This window comes from Mya arenaria, chromosome 8 (assembly GCF_026914265.1).
Source record: "Mya arenaria isolate MELC-2E11 chromosome 8, ASM2691426v1".
Lineage (NCBI taxonomy): Eukaryota > Metazoa > Mollusca > Bivalvia > Myida > Myidae > Mya > Mya arenaria.
In genome coordinates, this window is record NC_069129.1 from 68,911,797 (window position 1) to 68,938,960 (window position 27,164).

At 36.6% G+C, this 27,164-nt stretch overlaps 2 protein-coding genes across 2 annotated transcripts; one reads left to right on the forward strand and one right to left on the reverse strand.

Annotated features, from left to right (window-relative positions):
• Nucleotides 1-289: 289 nt before the first annotated feature.
• Nucleotides 290-27,099, reverse strand: LOC128244810 (probable phospholipid-transporting ATPase IIB). The gene is made up of 26 exons (XM_052962893.1): nt 26,982-27,099; nt 26,166-26,333; nt 22,748-22,886; nt 22,411-22,524; nt 21,903-22,070; nt 20,679-20,825; nt 20,321-20,401; nt 19,823-19,972; nt 19,490-19,579; nt 18,979-19,049; nt 18,301-18,466; nt 18,014-18,070; nt 16,981-17,217; nt 16,403-16,564; nt 15,960-16,052; nt 15,492-15,623; nt 14,243-14,365; nt 13,903-14,091; nt 6,700-6,844; nt 6,402-6,466; nt 5,896-5,984; nt 5,130-5,261; nt 4,690-4,798; nt 4,355-4,412; nt 3,315-3,518; nt 290-2,880 (listed from the first exon to the last, which is right to left on the reverse strand). The coding sequence occupies exons 1-26, from the start codon at nt 27,041-27,043 to the stop codon at nt 2,747-2,749; spliced, it is 3,285 nt and encodes a 1,094-aa protein (XP_052818853.1). The 5' UTR covers nt 27,044-27,099; the 3' UTR covers nt 290-2,746.
• Nucleotides 7,689-13,038, forward strand: LOC128244811 (uncharacterized). Its single transcript, XM_052962894.1, has 2 exons — nt 7,689-7,810; nt 7,994-13,038. Exons 1-2 carry the CDS (start codon nt 7,765-7,767, stop codon nt 9,340-9,342), a joined length of 1,395 nt encoding a protein of 464 aa, XP_052818854.1. The 5' UTR covers nt 7,689-7,764; the 3' UTR covers nt 9,343-13,038.
• Nucleotides 27,100-27,164: the final 65 nt, after the last annotated feature.

Here is a 27,164-nt window from a genome sequence, read left to right on the forward strand (position 1 = left end):
CGAACATAATATGACCATGATATTGTTCCGGACAGAAACAATGTGATGGATAGACAGACTGGGCAATAGAAGTTGTTACTGTTCATAAAAGAACCAACATACTTTAGCTTTAATTAAATACATGTACTTTGTTGTTAATTAAAAATTCTTATCCTCAGTTTAAATTGCAAAAAGCTTGAATCTGCATTAGACCAATATCATTGGTGCGTACAAGATGTATCACTTTCCAGTTATTGTCATTGACTGTTGCAGGTTAGTAAAACTTGGGTAACATACACAGAATCAACTGGAACAATTTATATTTATTAATTTATCAATCAATAAAACAAGACCATTAACCATAAAATATGTGGCCACATCATCATGTATATATGACTAAAAGTGTTCAAAGATTAAGGTAATCGGTGTACAAGTAGGTGAACTTTGGATGCCTGGTGACCACATTGTATTTCGACCTCGTCACCAAAAGTGTTTTATCAGTAGAAAAAGGAAAATACATAAAAAATAATCCGAAAAGTAATGGAAACACAAATTTTTGGCCTTCGGAGATTGCAAAACAGGCCATTAAATTGATGATTTCAGTTGAAATAGTGTTTTTTTCGGATGTATATTTTACATACAAATATCAGATTATTGATCTTAATTTTGATTGTGAAAGGAGTTATAACAACATTTTATCAATCCCTCTTGTTGGCACAAGGTTATGTGAGAGGTTGCTGGTGTATTATGGGGGAAACCGGAGCAATCCCCCATGTCAAATTGGTTACCACAAATGAAACTCACATGTTGGCAATCCAATCAGGGATGCCTTAGTGAAAAGGGAGTGTGCTAACCACTACACTTACCAGACAATATGACATATATGTTATCAGTATACAATATTGTTTGAAATGATACCAAAATTTTATGCGGTCACCAGGCTTCAGAGTTACACCTTACTATCCTTGGAACATCGACACCTTGACGGAATGAATAAAATGAAAGAGAATGATATACATGTACATATCTAAGTATACTATCTAACAGTTAAATATTAAAATAGGGCAAAAAAAATGTAATGGTATACTTCGTACATTATACCGTACTGTGTATCATACATCAACACAAAAAAACATGAAACAAAACAAGTGTCTGGCACAAAGGCCCGGAATAAGACATACACAACTGAAAGACATCCGTATGGGGGTATAAATAAATAAAGATATGAGTACATGTATGAGTGAACAATCATTACATAATGATTAGAAATAAAAAAAATGAAATCAAGAACAAATTATAGTTATATCACTTAGTATTTATAATAATAGGTCTAACTGGATAAAGTTTAGGATTAGCTTAATACGTTGTTCATCTCTTTTTCAAAATGTATGCAATGATATTAAAATAAAATGATAAAAAATAGATATTGTACCAGTACATCATCTTATAACAATGCTTTTCAAATTTTGTCCACTGGTCCAAAAGGACTGCCCCAATACATGGTGTAATTTACCAGATCTTTGGACAATAAATTATACCAGATCTTTGGACAACTAGCGAATAATAAAACCAACTATTTAACAGTTCTACATTCTAACCCTGTAATGTAATTCAATGCTTTTTCACCCTTGCATATTGTAGACTACACATCTATTACCTTAAATTGTTAACAGTAACTCAATGAAGCTACTGGTAACACACTCAATCCTAGAGAATCACAGGGTTTTAGTCAGGGTGCTGCAGAAAGGTTCAGGTAATAAGAGTGAAACGGGCCGATTGAATCGAGCTATTGCAAACTTGAACACTCTGAATTTCACAGAGAATGTTAGGAATCCTGTTTCATTGAAGTAATAATAATTAACAAATTTGAATCAAAACATACATATTATTTGTCATGTTTTTAATTCTATGAAGGCAAAAGGGTTCCCATGCTGGTCTACAAGAGGGCAGAAGGGTGCTACCAAAGACGGACAGGATGCAGCATCTTTCCATAACTGAAACCCTACTTGTTGTATAATGCAATATTATTTCCCGATGATAAAACATATTGCAAATCACACATTAAACCCACTTCACCAGAACATAAATACTCTACATCATCATAAGTATGTCCACAACCAGCAGAAGAATGGTTATTCTTCAATAACTTAAACAAGAAATATGCACCACAGTTCTGAGCACTTAAACATCTTACTAAAACACACATATTTGGCAACAAAAATATAAAATCCTGTTTTCATAATGTCATCAACAGTGTAATGCTCCTATTCTTTTTCCAAAATACATTTCAACAGACAATGTTTTATTAAATGTGTACTACATTCGTAATGCATCCGAAAGGTTAATTGCCACCGATACTCAAATTCTATTTCCGTAAAACTCATTCAAAATTGTCAAGATCACTCAAGTCAGCTGTAGGTCAGCAAGTGATATATATGTACGTGTAACATATGGATAGACATTCATTAACAATATGAAATTCAACATTTCTCAACACTTTTACAAAATGTAAATGTTTAAAATGTACATGTTTTAATGCATGAAACAAAGCACCATGTTTGTAGAAACACACAACAAACATAACAAACAAAATATTCAGCATGTTAATAGTTGCATATCATTGCAGCTTTGCTACTCGAAACACAGGAATGGTATTTACAAGCTTTGTTAAATCCAAGTTAAAGAAATGTTCTTCTCAACAAGATATTGTTTCAATTCCTTCCAAAAATAAACAAGATTACTAAGGTAAAAGTCTGACATGGTCTCATTAAGTCAGTTTGGCGTAGACCGGTGGATTGAATTTCTTGCGGAGGAATTTGGCGATATAGAGCGGTATGCAGCTGACGCATGTGATCACCACGACCTTCCAGATGAAACCCCATGTGCCCAGGAATATGGGGTCTGAAATTCATCCTTTGTTATTATGATTCAAGTCATACAATAAGTAATACGAGTAGATTTTTGAAAACTAGTGTACATCTCACTGCAATAAGTATTGATACAACTTTTACAGCTGATTCACAGAACTTCTGATCTTACAACTTAAAATTTCTAGACTTGATTACATGTACACCAGGGGACTGTTTCTATAAATATCTTCGGTAATTTTAATCGTAAATTAAAATAATATTATTGACTGGATTAAACTAGACAGTATACTAAATAGAACAAAGTTGAGAAAACAAAAACGAACTGTGATGTTTATACAGATATAAGATTTATGAAAGTTCCATTTCTAATAAATATATACCAAATAACAAAAATATGTCCCTGTTCAGCCAAATCACTCATCTCAGAGTATTTAAGAGCTGCCTTAACGCTCTTAAAGTACATACCAAAGTAGTTCCTCAGCACAACTAAAGAGGCGATGTAGACAGCCAGACTGCCAAGCTCGGCCACGACCATAAGGTAGTGCCATGTGCGTATTGTCATGGCAACCATGATTAGCTCTGTGAGGATGAGGGAGGTGAACGTAATGGCCACCACGTGAATAAACTCATCTTCAAAAAGCAGGAATGCCCCATACATGATGATACCACCTGCAAGGGGTAGTGTATATGTAAGCAAATCAGGGAATTTTCAATAAATATAAGGGGGTGATTTAAAGCTCTTCCCCTCTGACAACATCTTAGAAATTGTTGTTTTCCACAAATTTAAAATTAAAATCTAGTTACTTTACCATGCGTACCAAGTACCCTACTCCCCCCCCCCCCCCCCCCCGCAAAAAAGGAAGATAGGGAGCCTTTTAACAATGAAATAAATAATATTTTTAGGAAGCCTATACAGTGATAAAAAATTATTGAAATGCTTTAATAGGTGTCTCAGAGATTTTGACGTAGGTAATGTTATGTTAGTCTGTTGATATGTGGGGCTGTAGCACTTGGTGTTGCTTGCATTAAGTCCATATCGCATGAGACTGCAGGTCCAGTACAGTGTATTTTTATGCAGGTAATGACAAGTGATACAATCCCAAAGATCAACCGATCATACATATAATTAGAGTATCATTGAAATAAAACAAATTGTTAAAAAAACCCACACACAATAATATTCAATGTACAAACGACATATTTCTTTGGTGTAGTTTGTGGAAGTGGACTTGCCATGGCACTAGGCTACAGTGTGAAATAGGATCAGAAATCACTGTGAAATACAGATTTTCTGCCCAGGTGCCCATACTTAATGTTTAAATAATGCAATATTTTGTGACATGGTATGAAATGAATTAGATATACAGGTAATCACTTTTGCCTCAGATGGTTGTGAACTTTGACTTTCAAGGAAAAGAGCCATATCCTGCAAGTGAATTCCTGTTAAATATGATATTTTGTATATGTATTTTGCTTACAATGCAGTTTTCCACATCATGTCTTACCTTGGTAAAGGCTGATGAGAACCCAGAGAAAGAATGACTTGAATGACAGCGACCGACCCTGAAAATACACACAAGTTCCAAGTTATTCTATCTTTTTAATTCAACTGTTACAGCTAAATTGTCATACTTCGTTACATGTTTTGAAAATCTGAAATATTGCAGATAATATTTTTAACAAAATAAAAAAAATGAAAAATTGTTTTCCTTTAATGAAAAAAATCATTGTATCATTCGCAGAATACAGTTCAGATTTTAACTTCTTATCATATCTTAATTTTGTGAAAATATAAATTACTTATCCATAACCGGGCTTTCCATTTGTACATGTGCTATACCTTAGTGAGATCTTTGTATAGTTCAGGGTACATGAGGGCAGTCTCCGGGGTTACATCCTTGTCCAGCACCAGGGAAAACACCGGCCATGTTGTGTAGATGGTTGAATACCTGGCAAAGGCAATACATTTGTATATACATAGATGAGATGTGTCACTGTTTTTAAAGGGATTTCCTTACATATTTCATGTTGGTGACAATTTCTTCAAAATGTTTTTAAGTAAATTTATGAAAACACAAATTAAACCTGCCTATTTCTCTTTATCTACGAAATGAATATTTCATAATTGGGCTACACTAAATCCTTAAAATGTTGAGTTGACAATCTCAAATTCATACATGTACGTGGATATGTGGTAGGAAATATAACATCCCTTTTCTTGTATACTTTGCCTTGAAAGTATGGGTATGATATACCACAGGAGATATAAACATGACCTACCCAACCATGAGAAACCCTGGGAAGAGAGCAATGGAGGCGAAGTAGAACACAGAACAGAACACAGCCTGCATCGTGGAGATGATCAGCCCACGATGGATCACAAACTGCCCCAGGGATGCAGAACGCTTGTAGCTGGAATATATATATAATTTAGCAATATTCTTTATATCTACATCACCTGTACCTTTTGAAGTTCTTACAAAATATGATTTATAGATGATGATCATTAAGCTTTGGATCACAGACTTGCACAGCTGATAATGTCACCAGCAGGCCAATAATGTTAACTTTTACATTAAAAAAATAATACAATGAATAGTAACATGTGCATTCACTTAGCATGTAACAGTGGTCAAAATTAGCACAAGCCCGCAAGCCCTGCACTAGTTAAATGCTTTCCAGGCTTGCTCAAATCCTGGGTTTTATACAGCAGGGCTTGTTCAAAAATGTAATGCCAAGCAGTAGTATATGAATTCCGTCTTGTTCATCAAAAGACTTATTTCGGTGACTGATGTAATGCTCAAAACCTGGACTTAAGCCTCAAGTGATATTGCCCGGAATCTCTAGCTTTCCTTTATTTAGTCTTAAATCAAAATCATCTCCAGTTTATGACTACAGTGTATATAAACAAAATTCATATAAATGAATAATAATACATCAACTTCTGTGAGCTTAGTGCAAGCACTCAAGTTCATACAGAATAAGCAGGCACTGATTGCAAGCATTGAGGTAACTACATGTACGAGAACCCAGCAATCTAGCCTACCTGTCCCTGCCATGGACCATGAGAAGTCTGCCTATATAGCTGAACTGGTTCACGGAGAAATCGGCTGCCATCGAAGCCTGCTTACCTTCCTGAGAAAGTGCGGAAGGGAAGAATGTGTTACTATGACCTTTACAGCATTTATTGAACATGATCGGCTGCTTATAGCAAGAATATTTCAACCCAAGAATGATTGAAATATTAATTGAATACTAGTACTTCTTTTTCTAATAGAGAAGGAACACATACAAAACATATAAGGGCTATTCCATTTTAACATATAACCCTCGGGAGAAAGGCACTTTTAAAATATACCACCCCCCTACAGAAGCAAATTTACCCTTTAGGGGTCCAAATTAGCAAAAAAGACACCCACCAATATACTATTTAAATAATTGCCTTCTCCCCGTGGGTTATATGTTTTACTGATATAGCTCTAAGTACTCAGAAAATTAAATGTACAAAGGTTAATGTGAAGCAATCTTGAAACGTCTGACTGTATTTCCTACCTTTCCTACAATCCCAATGCCAGCATTTGCTGCTTGTATCATACTGACATCGTTCCCTCCATCACCTGTAACATTTCAGGTCAGAAAGTTAAAACAAACTGAAAATAGCCACGAAATCATTCAAAACTTCTTTGTGCTGAAAAATACACTTATCGCCTTGTGTTGTGATTTTTTTTAAATCCTGTGTACTTTTTTCACAACTCCACTGAAAATTTTCTCACACTTGGAGGATTTCATTCCTTATCATTTATCTAGTAAATGTTGTTACAATTGATGTTCCCTATAAAGGATGTCTCACCTATTGCACATGTTCTCCGGCCAGAGTGGACCTGGAGGAGTTTGACAATGTCAGCCTTCTGTGTGGGAGAGCAGCGACACACGACCACGCACGGGCACTGGCAAGCTAGCTCCACAAACTCATGCTCATAGTACTCCAGGCATACCTGCATGAGACACAAGAGGAAAAGTTGTAATAAAACACAACTACAAACTGGTACTAACATTAGCCAGTTCCACAAACACATGCTCGCTCATACTAGTCCAGGCATACCTGTACCAAAAACATGGGGAAATGGTGTAACCAAACACATCACACAGACAACAGTGGTAGGCCAGCTCAACAAGTCCATCTTTGTGGTAGTCCAGGGATACCTGCTTAGATATATGGGGAAATGATGCAATCAAACACCCCAAAAGATGCCCACGCGCACTCCAGCTCCACAAATACAGGGTCCACACTAAGTTTTGGCTGAACTGTCTCAAATAGTTAAGTAACTGACCATATTTGAACCGGCCCCATTGCCATTTGAACCATCTATTTTGGCCAGCAGCCGGTTCTTATTGAGAACACTTGCTCATAGAAGTCCAGGCATACCTCTACCAGAAACATGAGGAAAAGGTGGCGAGTAAAGTACTAGGACATGTTATAGTATCATCCTTCATTAAATGCACATATGTAAAATGTGCTCATGTAATGGATGAAACTAAAAAGTGTATTCATATTATAATTTCATTATTTCATTGTCATATTATAGCCCAATTAATTGTAGGTCAGGAGTTTTTTAACTGTTTTTGAGATGGCAAATCTCTCAAAGATTTTAGGATTTCGAAAAATACTGAAAATAATGTTTAATTATTTAGACTAGATCATATGAATGCTTCTTTTATATAACAAAATAAAAAACAGGAATACTAAGGGAGATAACAGGAGAATTTAGCAACTTGATCACAGTTGTTTTCCCTTTATGTTGATAAGACTTAAACATCTAAAAATAATTCATTTGGGATCCCAGTATTATAATCTGATTCATAGAGAAATAGGTCGACATTTTAACCATGAAATGTATATTTCATTAATATCATAATGACACAGTGTAAGAATGATGACAAGAGTGATGGAAATAGTAATGGTAAGTACAATGGCTCAGTCTGGAATACTGAATGTTCATGTTCTTAAAGAGAACTATATATTCTGCATTGAAATAGCTATTATAATTAACTTCCATGTGTAAATGATAGTAGTACTTATACCTGTATGAAGTTTTATGTAAAATGTGGACAATGTGTATGATTTGTCTTGCTGTATATTACAGGTGAGAGGTCAAGGCTGGTTCACAATGTTATGGACCACTTGGGATACAGCCAGGAGATGGTTCATCAGAGGCGTATTGTGTACTGGGAGCGGGATATAAAACTGAACGAGGTCGACACTGACTTCTTCAGAATCACGGCCGGCAGTAAGGGGGAGGGATTCTCATCTCGTACAGAGAGTGATGTGGATGTCCTTAATATCCATAGATATGCACAATGTTCATTAGATAACAGCCAAACGTATGATGAAACTGATACCACTTTTACTATGGATGCTCAAACCTGCCATCCTGGACATTTTTTGCTGAAACTATTGAAGAAAGGATCCCGTGTTCATCACAATATTGAAAATTCACTGGAAGAAAGTGTTGATGGTGATGTGTATATATCCAGCTTCATCTACACACAACATGCATCAAAATCCTCACATGCAAAAATGAATCCGAATTTCCAGGCAGCGGATATTACAGGCCCTGCTGTCCCACAGACGAGGGGACAATATCGGGTAGAGATAGTCTTTGCTCTACCATGTGCATGTTCCGGGAACATGCTTTCTGAGTGGATAGAACGTTCCCGCCCCCACAGCTGGCCCCAGCCCTGGCTGGTTGAGAAGGTGGCAAAACAAGAGGCTCAGCTGGTCCCTGTGGGGTGTATGGGGAGCCAGAACAGGGGCCGGGAGTGGCGGGTCTGCTTCATCCCTGGGGAACTCCTCCTTACCAAGAGTCTCACTGAGACCCAGTACAAGCTCTATATCATCATGAAGAAGGTCAACAAACATGAGTTGAAACCCATTTGTGAAGACCTTTCTTCATATATGATGAAAAATATTATTTACTGGACAGTAGAATCTAACCCTTCAGACATATTCACACCAGAGAACCTTCTCAACACACTGACACTATGCCTGAATAAATTACAACAATGTGTGAAGGACAATAACCTGCCATACTACATGATACCAGGCAGAAACCTGCTTATTGGAAAATTATCTTCAGAAATAAGACTACAGGTTACAGACAAGCTGGAGGAGCTGATACAAGAAGGACCTGCGGTAATACTGCGACTACACAGATTCAAGGATGCCTTGGAGATGTCCCATAATGAACTGGCCAAGAGGAGCTACAACAGGAATGAGTTAGAGAGATATGACCTGGTGAGAATGAACATCACGGCCATGCACTGGCGGCCAGGCAGGAGCTATGAGGAGAGACTGGACCTGATCACCAACGACCCCCAACATGCAGGCATCAACCACACAATCAATGACATGGTGTGGCCAGAATGGCGGCAGTATGCGGGGCAGGACAGGCAGACAATACTGCAGGCTAAGATTGACGAGGCACTTTCATAACAACAAAGAATTATGAACATAGAGTATGACAAACAATTTGTGAGAGTGTCATGGCACACACAAGATGAACACTGCCAAGCAACGTGATGCCTTTTTGAGTGCAAGAATGTGACGTGCTGCCCTTATACCTTTCACTATGTGCCATGTGTCATTTGACAGCTACTTCGGTATTTGTGTCAAAAGCAGACTACATGTGTTTGAATAATTGGAAATCTCCTAAACAGTGTCAGTCAATGTCCATCAATATTAGAACATGACCAGTAGGCAGAGAGAGAGAAGGTCAGTATAGATATAAAATCCCCATCTGTAAGAGTGACCTTCCCCCTCAAGCTGAAGCATGAAGATTATTTGTGACACACTCCCCTAGGATGTTCTACAAGTGTATGAGGTTTGATTGAAATCATGTTAATGGTTTAAAGCTATGGGTAGAACATGAAGAGTAGATATGAAATGGAGTGAAGTTCGATGAATAGTTACAAGGCTGAGATTTTGGGCAATGTTGTTGTCCAAGGCAAACATTTACAATGAGATAACAAATTGTATTCATTTAATACAAATTCTGAGGAGCTTCATTAAAATCCCACCAATAAATAGATTTCCATGGACTTGGATGTGCATAAGGTGGTTTCCTGCAACCACTGGCGTCAGAGTAATACCCTTATGTAATACAATGCTAAAATTGGATTGAGATATCTTAACAGACAGATGGATAGACAGAGGCGTTAACTATACGCCTCCTTTCCTGAGCATAAAACATAAACTCTAATGTTATTGCACCAGTGTTCGGAATTTGCGGTTGTCTGATCGCCCAAGGCTACCGAATTTCAGCTCGGGCTACCGGATTTCTGTAAAAAATAGCTGAGCGGGCTACCATTTTTTCCAAATGTAATTTAACAAAAAAAAACACATGCCAATTAAACGCGTAAAGCATCGTGTTTTTATACGCTTAATATTTAAGAATGCGTCCTAACAGGCAACTCAAGCGACCGTGTCATTGGACTTACAAATTGAAATAAAGTGACAATTTATAAAGCATATACATGTCGGATAACAATAAGGAATCTAACAAGGAACTTAAAAGACATAGAAAGGTAGGAAAACAAAAGGCAAGTTCATCATTAGAAATCATACTGAGTGACCGCCATACTTCAAATATCAACACAGCGTGTTCAAAACCAGAGAGTGTGACTAATACAAACACAAGCTTCGACAAGGATTTTTACAATAGTGCATATTCTTATGTATCAAGTGTTATGAATCCAAACACCTCGCCCATAATGAATTTTGGCCAACAAGTTCCGAAACAAACACCAGTTGGCTTTGCAGCTTCCACGCCAGTAATTGGACCACCAGGCAATACACCACCTCCATGGGCTGTTGAAATAATCTCTGACATTAAAGTCATTAAATCTGTAATCCCAAAACTTGACCAAATGGAAAAATCCCTTAGTACCATACATTTAAAATTAACAGAATTTGACACTAGAATGAGTGCAGTGGAGACAAAAGTTAATGACATTGAGAATTAATGAGAAATCATGCGCCTTCATCAGCGACGAAAACGACACGCGAAAGACAGAATTTAAGACACTACAACAACAAGTTAAACATTTAGACACAATTTGCAAGAACTCTTAAACATCCATAAAATCTTATCAACAAGAAGCAGAAAAATTAAAAGTAACGAACTAGTAAAAGACCTGATTAAGCTACACTTACAGCTTAACACAGACCACATGGCCTTCGACCGTGCGCACCGACTGGGAGCTAAAGCAACCCATTGTTGTTAAGTTTCATAAATACACCTCAAGGGAGGCAGTGCAAGTGAAGTCGATAGAGTCGGAAGTAAAAACAGCTCTCAAAAACCAAGGCCGTGGAATCAGAATCCAATCACCACAGGAATATCGTGACGCCAGTAAAGCGTTCTACCCTCTTTCAAAAAAAGCCAAGGATCGAGGAAAGACGACCAGAGTCATAGGGAACAAACTGTACATAGACCGAACTCTTACAAAAATGTTAACGGTAAACTGTGTGACCCAGTTAATAACAGTGCCTAGGACAGTCAAGAGGGATCGCACTTAAGACTCTTATCCTGGAATATATATGGCCTTTCCAGAAAAATCCAAGATACTGAATTTATTGATATTATTAAGCAATATAATATTATTTTTCAATCAGAAACATGGATTTTAGAGCATACTTGTTTAAACCTAGACATTAATGATTATCTTTGTGAACATATAACCGGTAGTAAGTCACATAACATCAAGAAAGGCTGATATAGCGGTGGTTTATCAATCTATTATTGCAAATCATTAAGCAAACAATTTGAAATCGTTGATAAAAATCAGCATGGTATATTTTGGATAAAGTTATCAAAAGATTTATTTAATTCTAACGAGGATGTATACATCTGTAATACATATATTCCTCCAATTAATTCAAAAGTTATAAGAAATAACCAATTTGACTCTTTTTTTTAACTTGGTTTAGAGAAATATTCTCCCTTTAGTAAATGTTTTGTTATAGGAGATCTTAATAGTAGAACTTCTAGCGCTACAGATTTTCTTTCCTTTGACAGGAAAGAATAATTAAACCTTATTTTTGCCATTAGCCTACAAAACAAAAGTTTATAACTTTGATGTCATCAGATTCAAGACAAACTTTACGAAATATTAGTAACTTTATGTACTTTGCATTTATATTACGATCACGAAATTAACATGATGTGATAACTAAAACCATTGTGACAAATATGTCAGAAATTATACAACATCCCTCTATTGACCATGTCTGCTTTTTACGACAAAGTTATATAATTTATGTTGGCTATGAATGTGGTAAACGTTTATTGCTGAATAAATGTTATGTTATGTTATATAAACACATGTCAAGAGTAATTCGAGGGGTGAATGCGAAAAGGTTCTAAGTGACATTAAATAAAGAAGCAGATAGAACCTTTTCGCTTTCACCCCTCGAATTACAGCCCGAAGTGACAAGTGCTTATCGATCTGTTTGTAACCAGTAACTGTGTCTATTAGCAGCAGTTAAACTCAATGACGTCAGTAACTCCGCCCTGCATTATGTAAATTAACGATAACTTCGGCAGTTTTCGCTAAATATGATGGCAGTGAAAAGCAGCTAAGCTAAATACCAATACAAAAATTGATACTTCATTTATTTTGTTTAAATATATTTTATAATTGTGGAAAAATAAATGATAGATTTTAAGTTTTTAATGCATAAAAGAAAATTAATATTTTACAAACATCGTCCTAAATGCGCAGGAAACAGGTGCCCGTTTACTTCCTGAGAAATTTAATCAAAAGTAAGGAGAACTGTTAGACAGTTAAATCGTTGTCAGTGTACAGTACAGTAAGGTACTATTATATACCTTTAAATTGCTTTACCATTTATTTAAATAACATTTAAAGGAATATTGGCAATAGAAACATCAAGTTTTTTTTGTTTTGCTTTTTTACTTCTGGAACTTGAAAGTGAAACTGAAAGTAGAAAAAAATTGTCATTGCACAATTGCTGGTGCATATCGGATTTGACAAGGATGCATTGGTTAAGAGAACTAATTGTATATATAATTTGTGTGATTTTTTTAGTCAACGAGAAGTTCACGCTTTATAAATTATTGATGCATTGACTTGTCCAGATTGAGGAACATTTATAATTATTGAAAATGAATGAGGGTGCTCGACTAGTAGTAAGAATCGTATTGAAACTTCCATAAATTCTTCCAAATGAGTGATACTTTTAATATGGTGTTTATGTTTGGGCTAGTAAAATTGGTTTGGGGCTAGTAAAATTTCCTATCTGGTAGCCTGAATGGGCTCGTAGATTCAAATCTGAATTTCTTACACTGTTGCACTGATAAGAACACTTTTGCTTTCTTAAAACATGAAGTATCATTTTATATAATATTTCAATATTTAATGAAAAAATAAGGGTAAAAATAAGTGTGAATTCATGTTTATGGTTGGTGTATGTCACAACAACAGTTTCAGGAATTCTTTCTATATGTAGTTTGTGCTTGGGTATAATATTTGGGACACCTCATAAGTAGTATTCTTTTCTAAATGGTTCAAACAGATTCTTCAATGTTTTGTTTATTAAAAAGATGATATCAGATATTTTAGTTATTACAATTATTAATCAAAACTGACCAAGCACTCTTTTAGGAAAGTATTCACTTTGTAATGTTACTGCTTTTCCGTTTTAAAGAAAATGGATGTAATGGATTGTATTTATTACTGTTAACATCATTAAGTGCATCTGGGGGCCGATTCAATGAAGAACTTTGTTGATTTTAGTTGTTAATTGAAGTGTCACAGTTTCATCATTTTGCTACATATTTGAGCGAATTGCAGGACTTTATCCAGTATAAATAATTAATACAAAGTTGAGAATGTGAAAAAAATCAATGTTTTGCCATTTGTAACGTTTATACAGATTGAAGATCTATATTATGAAAACAAACCTCGCTAAAATAACCTCAAAAATCTGAGTTTTATTCAGTAAAAGGTTCCTTAAAACAAAACCTAACCCTACCTGTAAGCTGTCCCCCGTGATAACAAGAGCATTGTCCTGTTTCCTGCGCAGGTTGTTTAGTTCAAGGTGGGCCTCTGTACGCCCCGTCACTTTCTTGAACGTGTAGATGTCCTGGTTCCGGGACACCAGCTTTGAACTCTTTGCGATGCACGTGGCCGTCTCTAGTTTGTCTCCCGTCAGCATCCAGATCTGTACAAAACACATAGTCCTACATTAAACAGTGATGAGTGTAATACATGTATTATACAAACACTTGTGATTCCTTATGGTCAATGTTTTGCATCATATTCAACCAAGCAATAACTAAACCAGATAACTATTTTGTGAACAAAATATTTACCTTGATACCAGCATTACGGAGCATCTCTAGCGTGGGTCGGACATTATCCTGAAGTCTGTCCTCCACCCCGGTCATACACAGCAGCTCCATGTCACGCTCCAGGCTCTCAACCACCCCCTGGACCTGCAACAATAATATATAAGGTCATTGGCCCAGATTCAAACAAGGAGAAGCAGTATGCAAACAATGTCAAACACTAAACTCAAGAATCATGGGACAAATACTGTTTTTTTTCCTAACATGTTAAAAAACCTAAACAGCCACATAACAAAAGCTTGTCTAAAGAAGATTATTAAAACAAGAGGCCCATGAGGCCTATGCTCTACTCGCAAGGCCTGCTTGGTCACTTTCTAACCACAGCAAGTACATATAGGGCAAGCATAGCGGATCTGGCTGGTTTTCAAAAGGAACCATGATCTGGTCAATATCTAACTACTGGTACCGTTGAAGTTTAGTTTACATCAGGTAATAAATGGAGGCTCTGTTGTGTTCATAAGCTCATGCCAAGGGCCATAATACAGTCATGCATAAGCGGATCTGGCTGGTTTATGAAAGGAACCGAGCTCTTATGAATGTCCAACTACTATATAATTTGTTTGAGATTCAACCAGAATTTAAGACTATCACAATCACAAGCAATTGTTTACTGACGGATGCATGGACAACCGACACTGTGCCATCAGAGCTAAAAATCCGAAAATGTCCGAGTACAGTTTCATTTAGACATGATTGAGACAAATACTTGAGTATTCTTAAGTCAAATACCCCACAAGTTGCTAAAGCACTGTCTGCAACAGGGGCCTTTTTCAATGAAAATTATTGTCATACAATGAAATTATATTTTCTTATTTTCATCTTAAGTATGATTTGAATAAACGGAATTTAAGCCAGTACTTAAGTTGAAAACACAGTCGAGGAAAAGGATGGAATAAGCTTGCTGCCAACTGAGGCTCCTACAGATTCAAGTCTTATGAAGCAAGTTGCGACTAAGATCCTGTACCCTGGGGCCGTTTCATCAAAAGATCTTAAACGCAACTTCAATAATCTTAAATCTGTATAAATGTCACATATGGCAGTACATAAATTGTTTTTATTTCCTCAACTACATGTTCATTTTCAATGTTGGCTAACGTTCAATTCACAAAAATGTGTGGCAAAATAATGAAACTATTTCAATTCACCACTAAAATCAAGTCAGATCTTCACTGAAACAACCCCCATGGTTGTTGTGTTTGTCCATGCTGCATACCTTAATGTTCCTATCCTGTACAGACATCTTGGCCTGGTGGTAGCGAGACTGGAAATCCTGGTACTGGTCTGCTGTCAGGATCCTCCGGGCAACCACCAGCGTCCTCAGGCCCTCACGAGCCAGGTTACCACACTGAAACCGAAGATATTGGGTGTCAAAGAAAAGCCTTTTCAATGTGAAATGTCTAATCAAGATGTGCTGCTTTGAAATAATACAAAACCGCATGATTAATGGGTAATAGCTAGCTTATTTAAGATAGAAATCAACCAAAAATGTCCTTACATGTCTCTCATTTACTTTGAATTCAAAACCCAGACAGGAACCTGAATGATATGTATTTTATATTTTTATTTCAGAACAAATTAAGAGACATTAAATTTAAACAGAAATGATGAGACTTATGGTAGCACTAGATATCGCTAACATTAGTCTGATCATTTCTGATCCAATTTCTAGGCAGAAGTGTACCTCTTCCTCAAGCCAGTCGTTATACTGGACAATTGACTGCATGACCATGTCTGCACCCTTCAGGTAAAACACAATCTCACCAGAGTCCTCATCCTGAAAACACAGATACATTTACAAATGTCAAAAGCGTTTCATAAATTTGGAATATTTTTAAAGAAAATATCTATACAAAAAAAACATTAACACCAAACTCAAATTCATACCTATTTGAAATTAAAATTAAATCTCCAATCAACATTGGCGTCAAAAGAATTCACACACATATTCATACCACTAATATCAAAATATTATTTGCAATTATAATAGTACTGAAACGTTAACAACACATAATGTGAAACAAATACACTCTTTAAAATGTATCCAGCCAATTGTCACCTCATCTCTAAAATAATACTGGCAATACATTTATATCATATTCAATATAGCAGTAAAAGGCAGCCCACCTTTACAATAATGCCCATGCGTTTGGACTCAGAGGTAAAGGGGAATATGTCGAGGATCTGGTAGGATAGTAAGGCCCCGCTTGGAGCGCGCAGCTGCATGGAGTTGAGGTCCCGCTGCACTAATGGCAACCCCACACTCTCCGTCCACTTCACCAGTGCAACCTGGGATATAGGACAACATGCAGATTGTATAAGGCTATGCATATACCATTGATCTTTTTGTAGCAAGAAAGAAATTTAAAGAAAACTCATTTTAGATGCATACATGTATTTGAACAAAGAGCATAAACATTCAAAAGCAACTTATAATAAAGCCTGATGTTGTCCAGATAGTAGATATAAATTACATGCAGAAATATTATTTTTATTGAAGCATTGAAATCTTGCTTGTTTAAAAACTATAGATGTATGTGTCAGCTTCTATACCACATTAATGGGGATGTTCTATACTTAAGTAATTTATCTCCACAGGGACATGACATGGAATGGGGATGTTCTATACATAAGTAATCATTTCCAAAGAGAGGTGCCATGGAATGGGAATAATGTACATGTATGTTAACAGTCCAGTCACCCACCTCGTCGGGGCTTGATGCCTGGTAGACCACTGTCTGCTGGCTCTGCATGTCTGCCTCTGTCTGTAATGCAGCAGTCTCCTCATTCTTGTCCTCATATACAGGTGTCACGTTGTGGCAGAGTGCAAGCGCTGTCACTGCCTCCTGGATGCGTGTCACCACTGTGCGGCGGACCGGTGTGCCTTGGCGTGTCACAGTCTGTGTCCCCGAGGAGTAGGCTGTCTTCAGGTGGGCTATCACCTGTATGGATCAAAATATAACTATAATGGGAATGTACATGGTAATATATAGAACAATGGTACATTGTACCAAAAACTTTTTTTGTTTTGTACCAGTAAGTATTCATTTCAAAAAGTAACCAGTGCCAGAACGAGTATTTGAAAAAGATTGTGTGTAATAAAAACTCATAAGAAAACTTATATAAAAAAAATATCACCTTCATTTGTAACAGTATGATGTTTCTGTAAAGAAATACATGGGCCCCTCCATTTCAAATATTGCATGCAGTCCCGAAGTTCCTAAATTTTATTTTGGATGCAAAATTACTGTGAATAAATGTTAAGTACGAATTTAAAAAAATGTTATTTAAAATCAATCTTTTGAGATGTCTTTAATTATGTTTAGTTTAGTTATCAGTTTAATATCAAGTGTCAAATATTATTCTCAAAATATGCAAGTAAATCTTAACATGTAAAAACATAGAGAATGGTACTGTATCGTTTTGATGGTAGAAGTTTGTTATTGTATTTTTGTTGGTATTGGTATCAAGCCAATACCATATCAGTTTGATAATGCTACACATGCTATGGAGAATCAGGTTTTTGCCAATATGGACAATATACCCTTTTATATATAGAGAAAAACCTCTCCCTCATCTCAAATATGGACACCTTCTTCCTAGTCTCCTTCTAGCTTTATCCCTGTCTTTTTACAAGGATAACTCAAGCACAACAACCATGTATTAAACATGAACATACTAATAAGCCTAAAAGTTTCAAGTATTTGTTGAAATACAAAATATGAACACAAATATAACCTCATCATTTGTTTCTGGTGTGAAGGCAACTGTTCCCAAATGCAGCTTCTTAAACACCTGAAACAGAGTCAATGGAAGTTCAATGTGATACTTTGATGCCAGATAATCGTATTGAAATATACCATAAATCATACAGAAGCAGTAAAATACTTACAATGTTTGTGAAAAATGCTAAGATTTTCCTGTATAAGTCTGGAATCAAGGCATTAAATTTGTTTCATACAAATAGCCTGTTAATTCATTTCATGCAAAAAGCCTGACAATTCATTTTATGCAAATAGCCTTACCATCTCGTTCTGTGTGAGTGTGCCTGTCTTGTCCGTAAGTAGGTATGAGATACGGCCCAATTCCTCTGGGATGGTTGTGCTGCGGACCACAGTGCCTGGAATGTGCTTGTCCCGGGTGATAAGCCAAGAATATACGGCCTTGCCCATGTCCAGGTTCACACGTAAACTGGGGGCACAAAGTTTGTGTATATGTAGCATTTAAACCTATGTTGTACACACTGTTTAATATACAGACAGTACTCACTCTGTCACATAAACATCAATATAGGAAGGTTGTTCAAGTTTTTACTAGTCACTGCAAAATATTACATCTTCAAATAGAAAATGATGTCAAGACCTGCAACTAACATTGTTTATTTCAGAGCCAAATTAACCTGTGAAATTATTGTGCTAATGTATAAATTATACCTTATTTACGAGCAGTTTTTACCTCAGTCAAGAACACATGTCATGGTAACAAGATCTAGATGAAACGTTTCATAAAAGATGCCAATTTTCTACCATCAAATTAGATTGCATTTTACTTGATGTAATCCACATCCAATTAAGTCGATTTTTATCCAGGTGACCCAATATTATTTTGGTTCCATTTAAAAAGGGTTTCTTGAGTAAAGCAAATCAGCTGCAGATGTGATTTATATAACAGTATTTAGAAATAGCCATTTTTAGAAAACTCACCTGATGGGAATGATGTAGGAGAAAAGCAGAATGAATCTGAACAGGTAGCGATACCATGGTCCGCCCCAGCCCTAAAAATGAACACAAAACATCTTCACAATACATATGCAGTCAGAAATACGCAATACACCGGTATTACTCTTGATCTTTTCACAGCCATGTTCGTAAGATACTGCAGTTCCTGTTGTGTTTCAATTTCAATTCAATACATCACATTGTAACAAGCACATGCGCTTTCAATTCAATACATCAAAGTGTTACATGCACTCTGCATTTACATTACATTTAATACAATCATATTGTAACATGCACATGGTGTTTCAATTTTATACATCACATTGTAACAAGAACATGGCGTCTCAATTCAATACATCAAAGTGGAACATGCACTCTGTGTTTCAATTTAATTCATCACATTTAATACAATCATATTGTAGCATGCACATGGCTTTTCAATTTAATACAAAAATGGTGTTCTGCTTATTCTTATCAAGAGTAAGGCAGTGTTTACCTTGAGGAGGATCATGACAATGGAGAGTGCGACAACAGCTGAGAACAGAACCTTGGTCAGTGTGTTGATCTCCAGGTCCAGTAGGCCAACCTGTGGGGAGATGATGGGTTATTATCTCTATATGTTATTAAAGTAGGCAACTATCATAAAAAGAACAGACTTCATTCAAGTGAGGTTGTCGTGAAAAAGCATGAAAAGTACTTAAAAAAGTTATATTGAATACCAATAAAGCATGCATGATCTAGATGGAATTCCATGAACTACTTCATTTTTCTTAAATTGTAGATTAATGATTTTCCCTTTAAAATTGCAAACTCAAAAATACCAGGCTACCTTGCTTTTTGGCTGTGATGTGTTCATGACACTGCGACTCTCACCCCCTGTGTAGACCACCACCCCCAGAGCAGTGCCAGACGCCACCACCGTGTTCGCCCACAGCGTGTTCTCTATGTTCAACGGCTCCTCCGCACCATTCACCTCCATCTGTATGGGAAAAGGGAAACAAGCATTAAACATCACCAAATTTCACACCCTGTTTCACAGAAAATAGATTATTTTCTTTCATTTCTTGTCAGCACCCTTGTTCATTTATATTACAATAACATGTTTTTTACTTTTAATTTGGATTTTACATTTAAAATATGCAAGAAACTGAATATTAGAAAGATGGTCAAAGATAATGTTTTATAAATCCCATTTCTAAAATACTAGTAATTTGCTAAACCATGGAACACAATTATTTATAGAACTATAAGAAAGTATTAACTAAAAGGATTCCAAACATATTCATCTAATAAATAAAAGTCATGATAATTAAATCCATTCACGTACCCTCCTGTAGGTGCCTACAAAGCTATGGATGGCTTTCTGTGGGGCCTCAGCATACACTTGCCCATGCATATCCAGCAAATCCTGGGGGAATTACAAACAGTTATTACATCTGCTGTTGTTCGACATGCTTATCTTTTAACAAACAATCTACATGGAACATGACCAATCTTAACTTTTAACAGAGACAATTTTAGAGTGAATGACCAAAGTATATTTTGTTATTGCTCCTTTAAAGGAAGAAATATTTACAAGTAGAGCAGATAATTACATTTTTGTTTGAAGAGACATGTGAATCAGTTTTATTCTTTCATAAATCATTCTAAAACTTTGATACAGCATAAAAATAGATTCAACCTACAGCATTGCTAGGCAGCCTCTGTGTGTCCTGTACAGCTAGGCGGAGTTTCCAGTCTGTTTCCCCGTCCAGCTGGTCTGTACGTATAAAACATGCCCCCGACTTCTCTGTAGTCCTCAACAACACCATATCAGCTGGCACTCGCTGGTCCTATGGGTGAGATACATAGTGTTGACAGGTCAATTTACTTAAAAGCATTGAACTTTGTGCATTGTAGGATGACAAGTCAATTAAGGAGAGGAAAAAACACACAAATTTTAACAATGCTCATTCCAAAAACAACAACAGCATATTCAAGAAACAAACCAGTGTCCAATCAGCTCATTTCAAGAAACAAACCAGTGTCCAACCAGCTCATTTCAAGATACAAACCATTGTCCAACCAGCTTATTCAGGAAACAAACCAGGAAACAAACCAGTGTCCTACCAGTTCATTCAAGAAACAAACCAGTGTGCACCAGCTCATTTCCAGAAACAAACCATGGTCCAACCAGCTCATTCAAGAAACAAACCATGGTCCACCAGCTCATTTCGAGAAACAAACCAGTGTCCACCAGCTCATTTCGAGAAACAAACCATGGTCCAACCACCTCATTCAAGAAACAAACCATTGTCCAACCAGCTTATTCAGGAAACAAACCAGTGTCCTACTAGCTCATTCAAGAAACAAACCAGTGTCCAACTAGCTCATTTCGATAAAAAACCAGTGTCCAACCAGCTCATTTCTAGAAACAAACCATGGTCCAACCAGCTTACTTTGAGAAACAAATCATGGTCCAACCAGCTTACTTTGAGAAACAAACCATGGTCCAACCAGCTTACTTTGAGAAACAAACCATGGTCCAACCAGCTCATTCAAGAAACAAACCATTGTCCAACCAGCTTATTGAAGAAACAAATCAGTGTCCAACCAGCTCATTTTGAGAAACAAACCATGATCCAACCAGCTCATTCAAGAAACAAACCATTGTCCAACCAGCTTATTCAAGAAACAAACCAGTGTCCTACCAGCTCCTTTTATTATTTTCCTTTTTTTATTTTACTAACTGAGAGCAGAAGTGAAAGTATTCTTTTTTCGGTGAAGAATTTCTGACAAAATCAAAACAGTTTCATGTGCAGACCTTGACATAGTGAAAGTAGGACAAAGGTTAGTTTTTCATTCATGATTTAGAGATTTTATGACCTTACCTTTGGATAAATGTAAAAACAATATTTCTGTTAATGTACCTTCTCGACAAACACAAGGTCCCCGACTTTGATCCCTGAGCTGGGTGCATGCTGAATACCACTGCTGGTGAACATCTTGAACTTCTGTGAGTTGGCCTCCTTGTCCCGACGGTAGCGCCGGATATCATCCACCGCTTCCCGACACATCGTCACAAACAACACAAAACACTGAAACATTCAGGAATGAAACATTCAGGAATGAATACAAATTATTGTCAGTTTCATTTTTGTTCTACTACAAACATAATATATATTATGAACAAGTACATATTTTTTTTCTTCTATTTGATTTAAGAATGAAATAAATAAGTATATTTATTATACATAAAGAAAAGCCTATTTCAGCAAGTCATGTGCTTGTCCATAATAAAAACTCATACTCAGATCCCCAAAAGATATGTATATATTTAAATTAATGTCAGACAAAGTACTTAATCTGGTTTAACAGTTGCACAAAACTGTTCAAAACGGATTCATATAACCTTCCAAATTATTCTAGCCTACTGACCAGAGGTCCCCAGTAAGTGTACAGGTAGCCAATCCTGATTTCCGGAATGAACTGTGAGCTCGCCATGATCAGGAAATATAAGTTGAGGAAGAACTTGAACTGTTCAAACAGAACCTGAAAATATTTGCTGGTTTATGTATTTAGAATATATATAGATTGATTTTAGTATTGTCACACAACTCTAGATAATGAACAGAATAATATTTACAAAATTCTGTAAGTGGCATTTTATTCAAATGTTTGAAACTTATTTTAAATACTTTAAAAATCACCATCTTGCATCAAATATCATTTATAACGTATCCACTTAAACATGATATTAATCTAGAAATCTAACCTTTGGCAAGAAAGTAATAATGCTGTATTTCTGATTGCGTACAACATTCTTTGGGTATTTTTCTTCTGACATTCGCTCTAGACCCAGTGGGATTGTCCTGGCTTTATACTCCTTCTTTCTACAGCAACACCTCAAACAACTGCAAAACAAGAACAGTTGTAATAACCAAATGCACCAAAATATCCACAAACATGCAAGAGGAGCATGTTATAACAAGAGCTGTCACAGTATGTGACGAATGCCCCCGAATGTGACATTGACCTACGAACAAGGTCAGTACATGAAAAGTTGATCTTGCCTTTATGTGTCAAATCCATATGACAAGTTATTTTAAATTTCCTCTGAACATAAAAAATACCACCCATACTTGACAACCTACACTGTCATGTCCTTATATTCAGAATTCCCTTGTGAATAAACACTTAGTGTATCTTTCACCTTAGAGGTAGGGACATGGGTCTTGCACAGGACACGTCGTCTTCGTATGTGGAACACATGTAGCAAGTTATCTTAAAATCTGTCCATACAAGGGAAAGTTACAGCCCGGACACGACAACCTATACCCTATGTCCTTGTATGCAGCACTCCATTGTGAATAAACACTAAGTGTGACCTTGACCTTTGAGGTAGGGACATGGGTCTTGCACGCGACACATTGTCTTGGTATGTGGAACACATGTGGCAAGTTATTTTAAAATCTGTCCATACAAGGGAAAGTTAAAGCTCGGACACGACAACCTATACTCTATGTCCTTATATGCAGCACTCCATTGTGAATAAACACTATGTGTGACCTTCACCTTTGAGGTAGGGACACGGGTCTTGCACGCGACACGTCGTCTTGGTATGTGGAACACATGTGACAAGTTATTTTAAAATCTGTCCATACAAGGGAAAGTTACAGCCCGGACACGACAACCTATATTCTATGTCCTTATATGCAGCACTCTTTTGTGAATAAACACTAAGTGTGACCTTGACCTTTCAGGTAGGGACACGGGTCTTGCACGCGACACATTGTCTTGGTATGTGGAACACATGTGGCAAGTTATTTTAAAATCTGTCCATACAAGGGAAAGTTACAGCCCGGACACGACAACCTATACTCTATGTCCTTATATGCAGCACTCCATTGTGAATAAACACTAAGTGTGACCTTGACCTTTGAGGTAGTGACACGGGTTTTGCACGCGACACGTCGTCTTGGTATGTGGAACACATGTGGCAAGTTATTTTAAAATCTGTCCATACAAGGGAAAGTTACAGCCCGGACACGACAACCTATACTCTATGTCCTTATATGCAGCACTCCATTGTGAATAAACACTAAGTGTGACCTTGACCTTTGAGGTAGGGACACGGGTCTTGCACGCGACACGTCGTCTTGGTATGTGGAACACATGTGGCAAGTTATTTTAAAATCTGTCCATACAAGGGAAAGTTACAGCCCGGACACGACAACCTATACTCTATGCTTATATGCAGCATTCTATGGTGAATAAACATTAAGTGTGACCTTGACCTTTGAGGTAGGGACACGGGTCTTACACGCGACACGTCGTCTTGGTATGTGGTACACATGTGGCAAGTTATTTTATAATCTGTCCATACAAGAGAAAGTTACAGCCCGGACACGACAACCTATACTCTATGTCCTTATATGCAGCACTCCATTGTGAATAAACACTAAGTGTGACCTTGACCTTTGAGGTAGGGACACGAGTCTTCCACGCCACACGTCGTCTTGGTATGTGGAACACATGTGGCAAGTTATTTTAAAATCTGTCCATACAAGGGAAAGTTACAGAGCCGGACGGACGGACGGACGGTGCGATTTTAATATGCCCACCTTCGGGGGCATAATAAAAATGTTATTAACAAACTTCTGAACAAACAGCCCAATATTTAATATTTTGCAAAATTCAATACTGTATACATTTGTATTTATTCAACCCTTATTTATACTAACAGCGATTTGAAAATCAGATGTGCAGGGATCGAATTTAACTTTTTTTGCCACTAGCAAGTTTTTGCTAGTGCAATTTTTTTCAACTAGCAAAATGGTGGGTTCCACTAGCAGTTATTTAAAGGCTGTTTTACTTCATGTAAGTTGCCAAATAAACAAGTAGTTTTGTTATAGCAGTATGTACAGTGTTTATCAAGTGCACTGAGATAAGAATAAACTATAAACCTTTACATTTTGTTTTTAATTCTTACATAGATTAAGTCATATACCCAGCTGGGCTAACTAAGCTCCTGGTTACTCAAAAGCCTTAAGTCACTAGTAGTAAGTGACTACACTCCTCCCCACCTAAGTTCATACTTTCAAAATGTAAAGTGGGGAGGAGTGTAACAGTCAGTATTAGCCATTCAAGGCGTTTGAGTAGCCAAGTACCTGGTAAGTCAAGTTGGGTAGAGGACCAGACTTGCAAGCAGGGGTTCATAGGCTCGAATCCTACACAGAGTAGATGTTTTTCTCTTGAAAATATATATGTGTACACTGACAATTTTCGATGGTAATGTCTGTTGCACACGTGACCAAAGCATGGAGGATCTAGCAAGTAATATGGGCAGGGTGCAAACTTTTGCTTAGTAAATAAAAAATGAAATACTGTAATGCCTACAGTTGATGTTTTATCGCTGGTGAATTCTTTATAAACATCACACTACACTTTGAAATCAACATTGTCATTATTCTCTTTTGTTGCATACTAAAGTTTGGTGTTCAACTTCGTTTCCTATATTTTGACGGTTCTGACAGATGCCGTAGAATCGGACCGATAATTTTTGATTTGCGACAAAGTACTGACAATTAATGCCTTTTCGCTAGGTTTGTTTTTTTGGAGGGCTTTTCGGTCAACCCCCGCGTCGCTGTCGGCCTTTTCACCTTTCCAGGCCTTTTCGCGTAACAAAACGTGGTTAATTTCCACCTTTTTTTGCAGTTGCGAATCACAAACCAGACGAAAACAGTTATCTCCTAGGCGCTTGCTTAAATATCCGATAATAACATTTGAGTATAGCGACAAGCATCCATGAACGGTCACGTGATTATCTTCGAGGCGCTTACTTAAATATCTGATAATAACATTTGTACACAGCGACAAGCGTCCATATACTGTCACGTGATTATCTATTATGCAGTAAACTGTCGGAAAGGAGTTTTTAAAGCGCAAAAATATTCGAGTGCCAGGATTTTCAACTCGCATTTTTCGATTCTTACTCGCATTTTGCGAGTTAGCGACCGTTAAATTCGATCCCTGGATGTGTTATAAAAATTATCTGTTCAATTATCTCTAAAATAATATTTTCTGCATCAAAAATAAATAATTCCGTTTGTAGCTATTCTTTGTATGCTTATATATCCTATTTAAAAAATAATCTAACATTGAATTGTAATATTTCGCTTCTATCCTCTTACCATTTACAGCAGGTGTCCAGGAAGTTATTGCACCAGTATGAGAGTCGGGACTGGCCATAAGGCCGCTGCCTCCGGGCTTGAACGAGAGATTCATTTTCATCCATTATGTACACCTCGTCTGAATTCAACATCAGGGGAATCTCATCTAGCGACTCATCCTCTGAAGACCTGAAATAAAACAGTATTCATTTTTAAGTAAAAAAAAGCCAGATTACAAGAATATGTCGCTGTATATATTAAGCAAACTTCTGAAATGTTAAAATGATAATTTTTTTGTCATGAGCATTGAAATGTTTTTAAGGATAGTTCCAAATGTTCCAAACAAAAATATTATCCTTTTAAAGATATAATTAGATTCCGAAATAGGTACCAATCAGAAGAATACACATTGCCAACAAATCAATCAGATCGGATCAACAAAATTTATTTTAGCCCAACAAAATATCAGAGGCTATCAGTCCAAATGACTGATCTTTTTCTAAATTTTTGTGATGTCTATTTATACAAATGTTGATCAAACTTGTCTTAATTTAGAACTTTCCAGAACATGTTGACTTGACATTCTTGTTTTTTTTATTTTAAACGAATTTTGATTCTCAAAAAGCCTATACCTTCAACATATATTTTTATTTTTTGCTATACTGTTAGTTTCAATTCTCATGAGAATGAGTCATTTTAAATTACATGTACAGCCTTCAAGAGGTTGGAGAATGAAAGTACTATCATATTTTTAAGTTTAAACGTATCTCATTCATGGAATAAATACAAGATTACAAAGTTTCTTCGAGTAAAAATGATAAGATTAACTCATAGTACAATGATTTTCTTGAAACAAGTTGATATCCCCGTCTGGGACTAAAAAATCCTCTTGCTGGCATCGATTTTGCAATTTTCTTCCGCCATTGATACAGCCGCTTGATTCAATAGCAAATAAATATTTTAAAAATTAGAAAAAAAGCTTTCGCGTCAAGTAAGCAATAATATGATATTGTTGTCAGT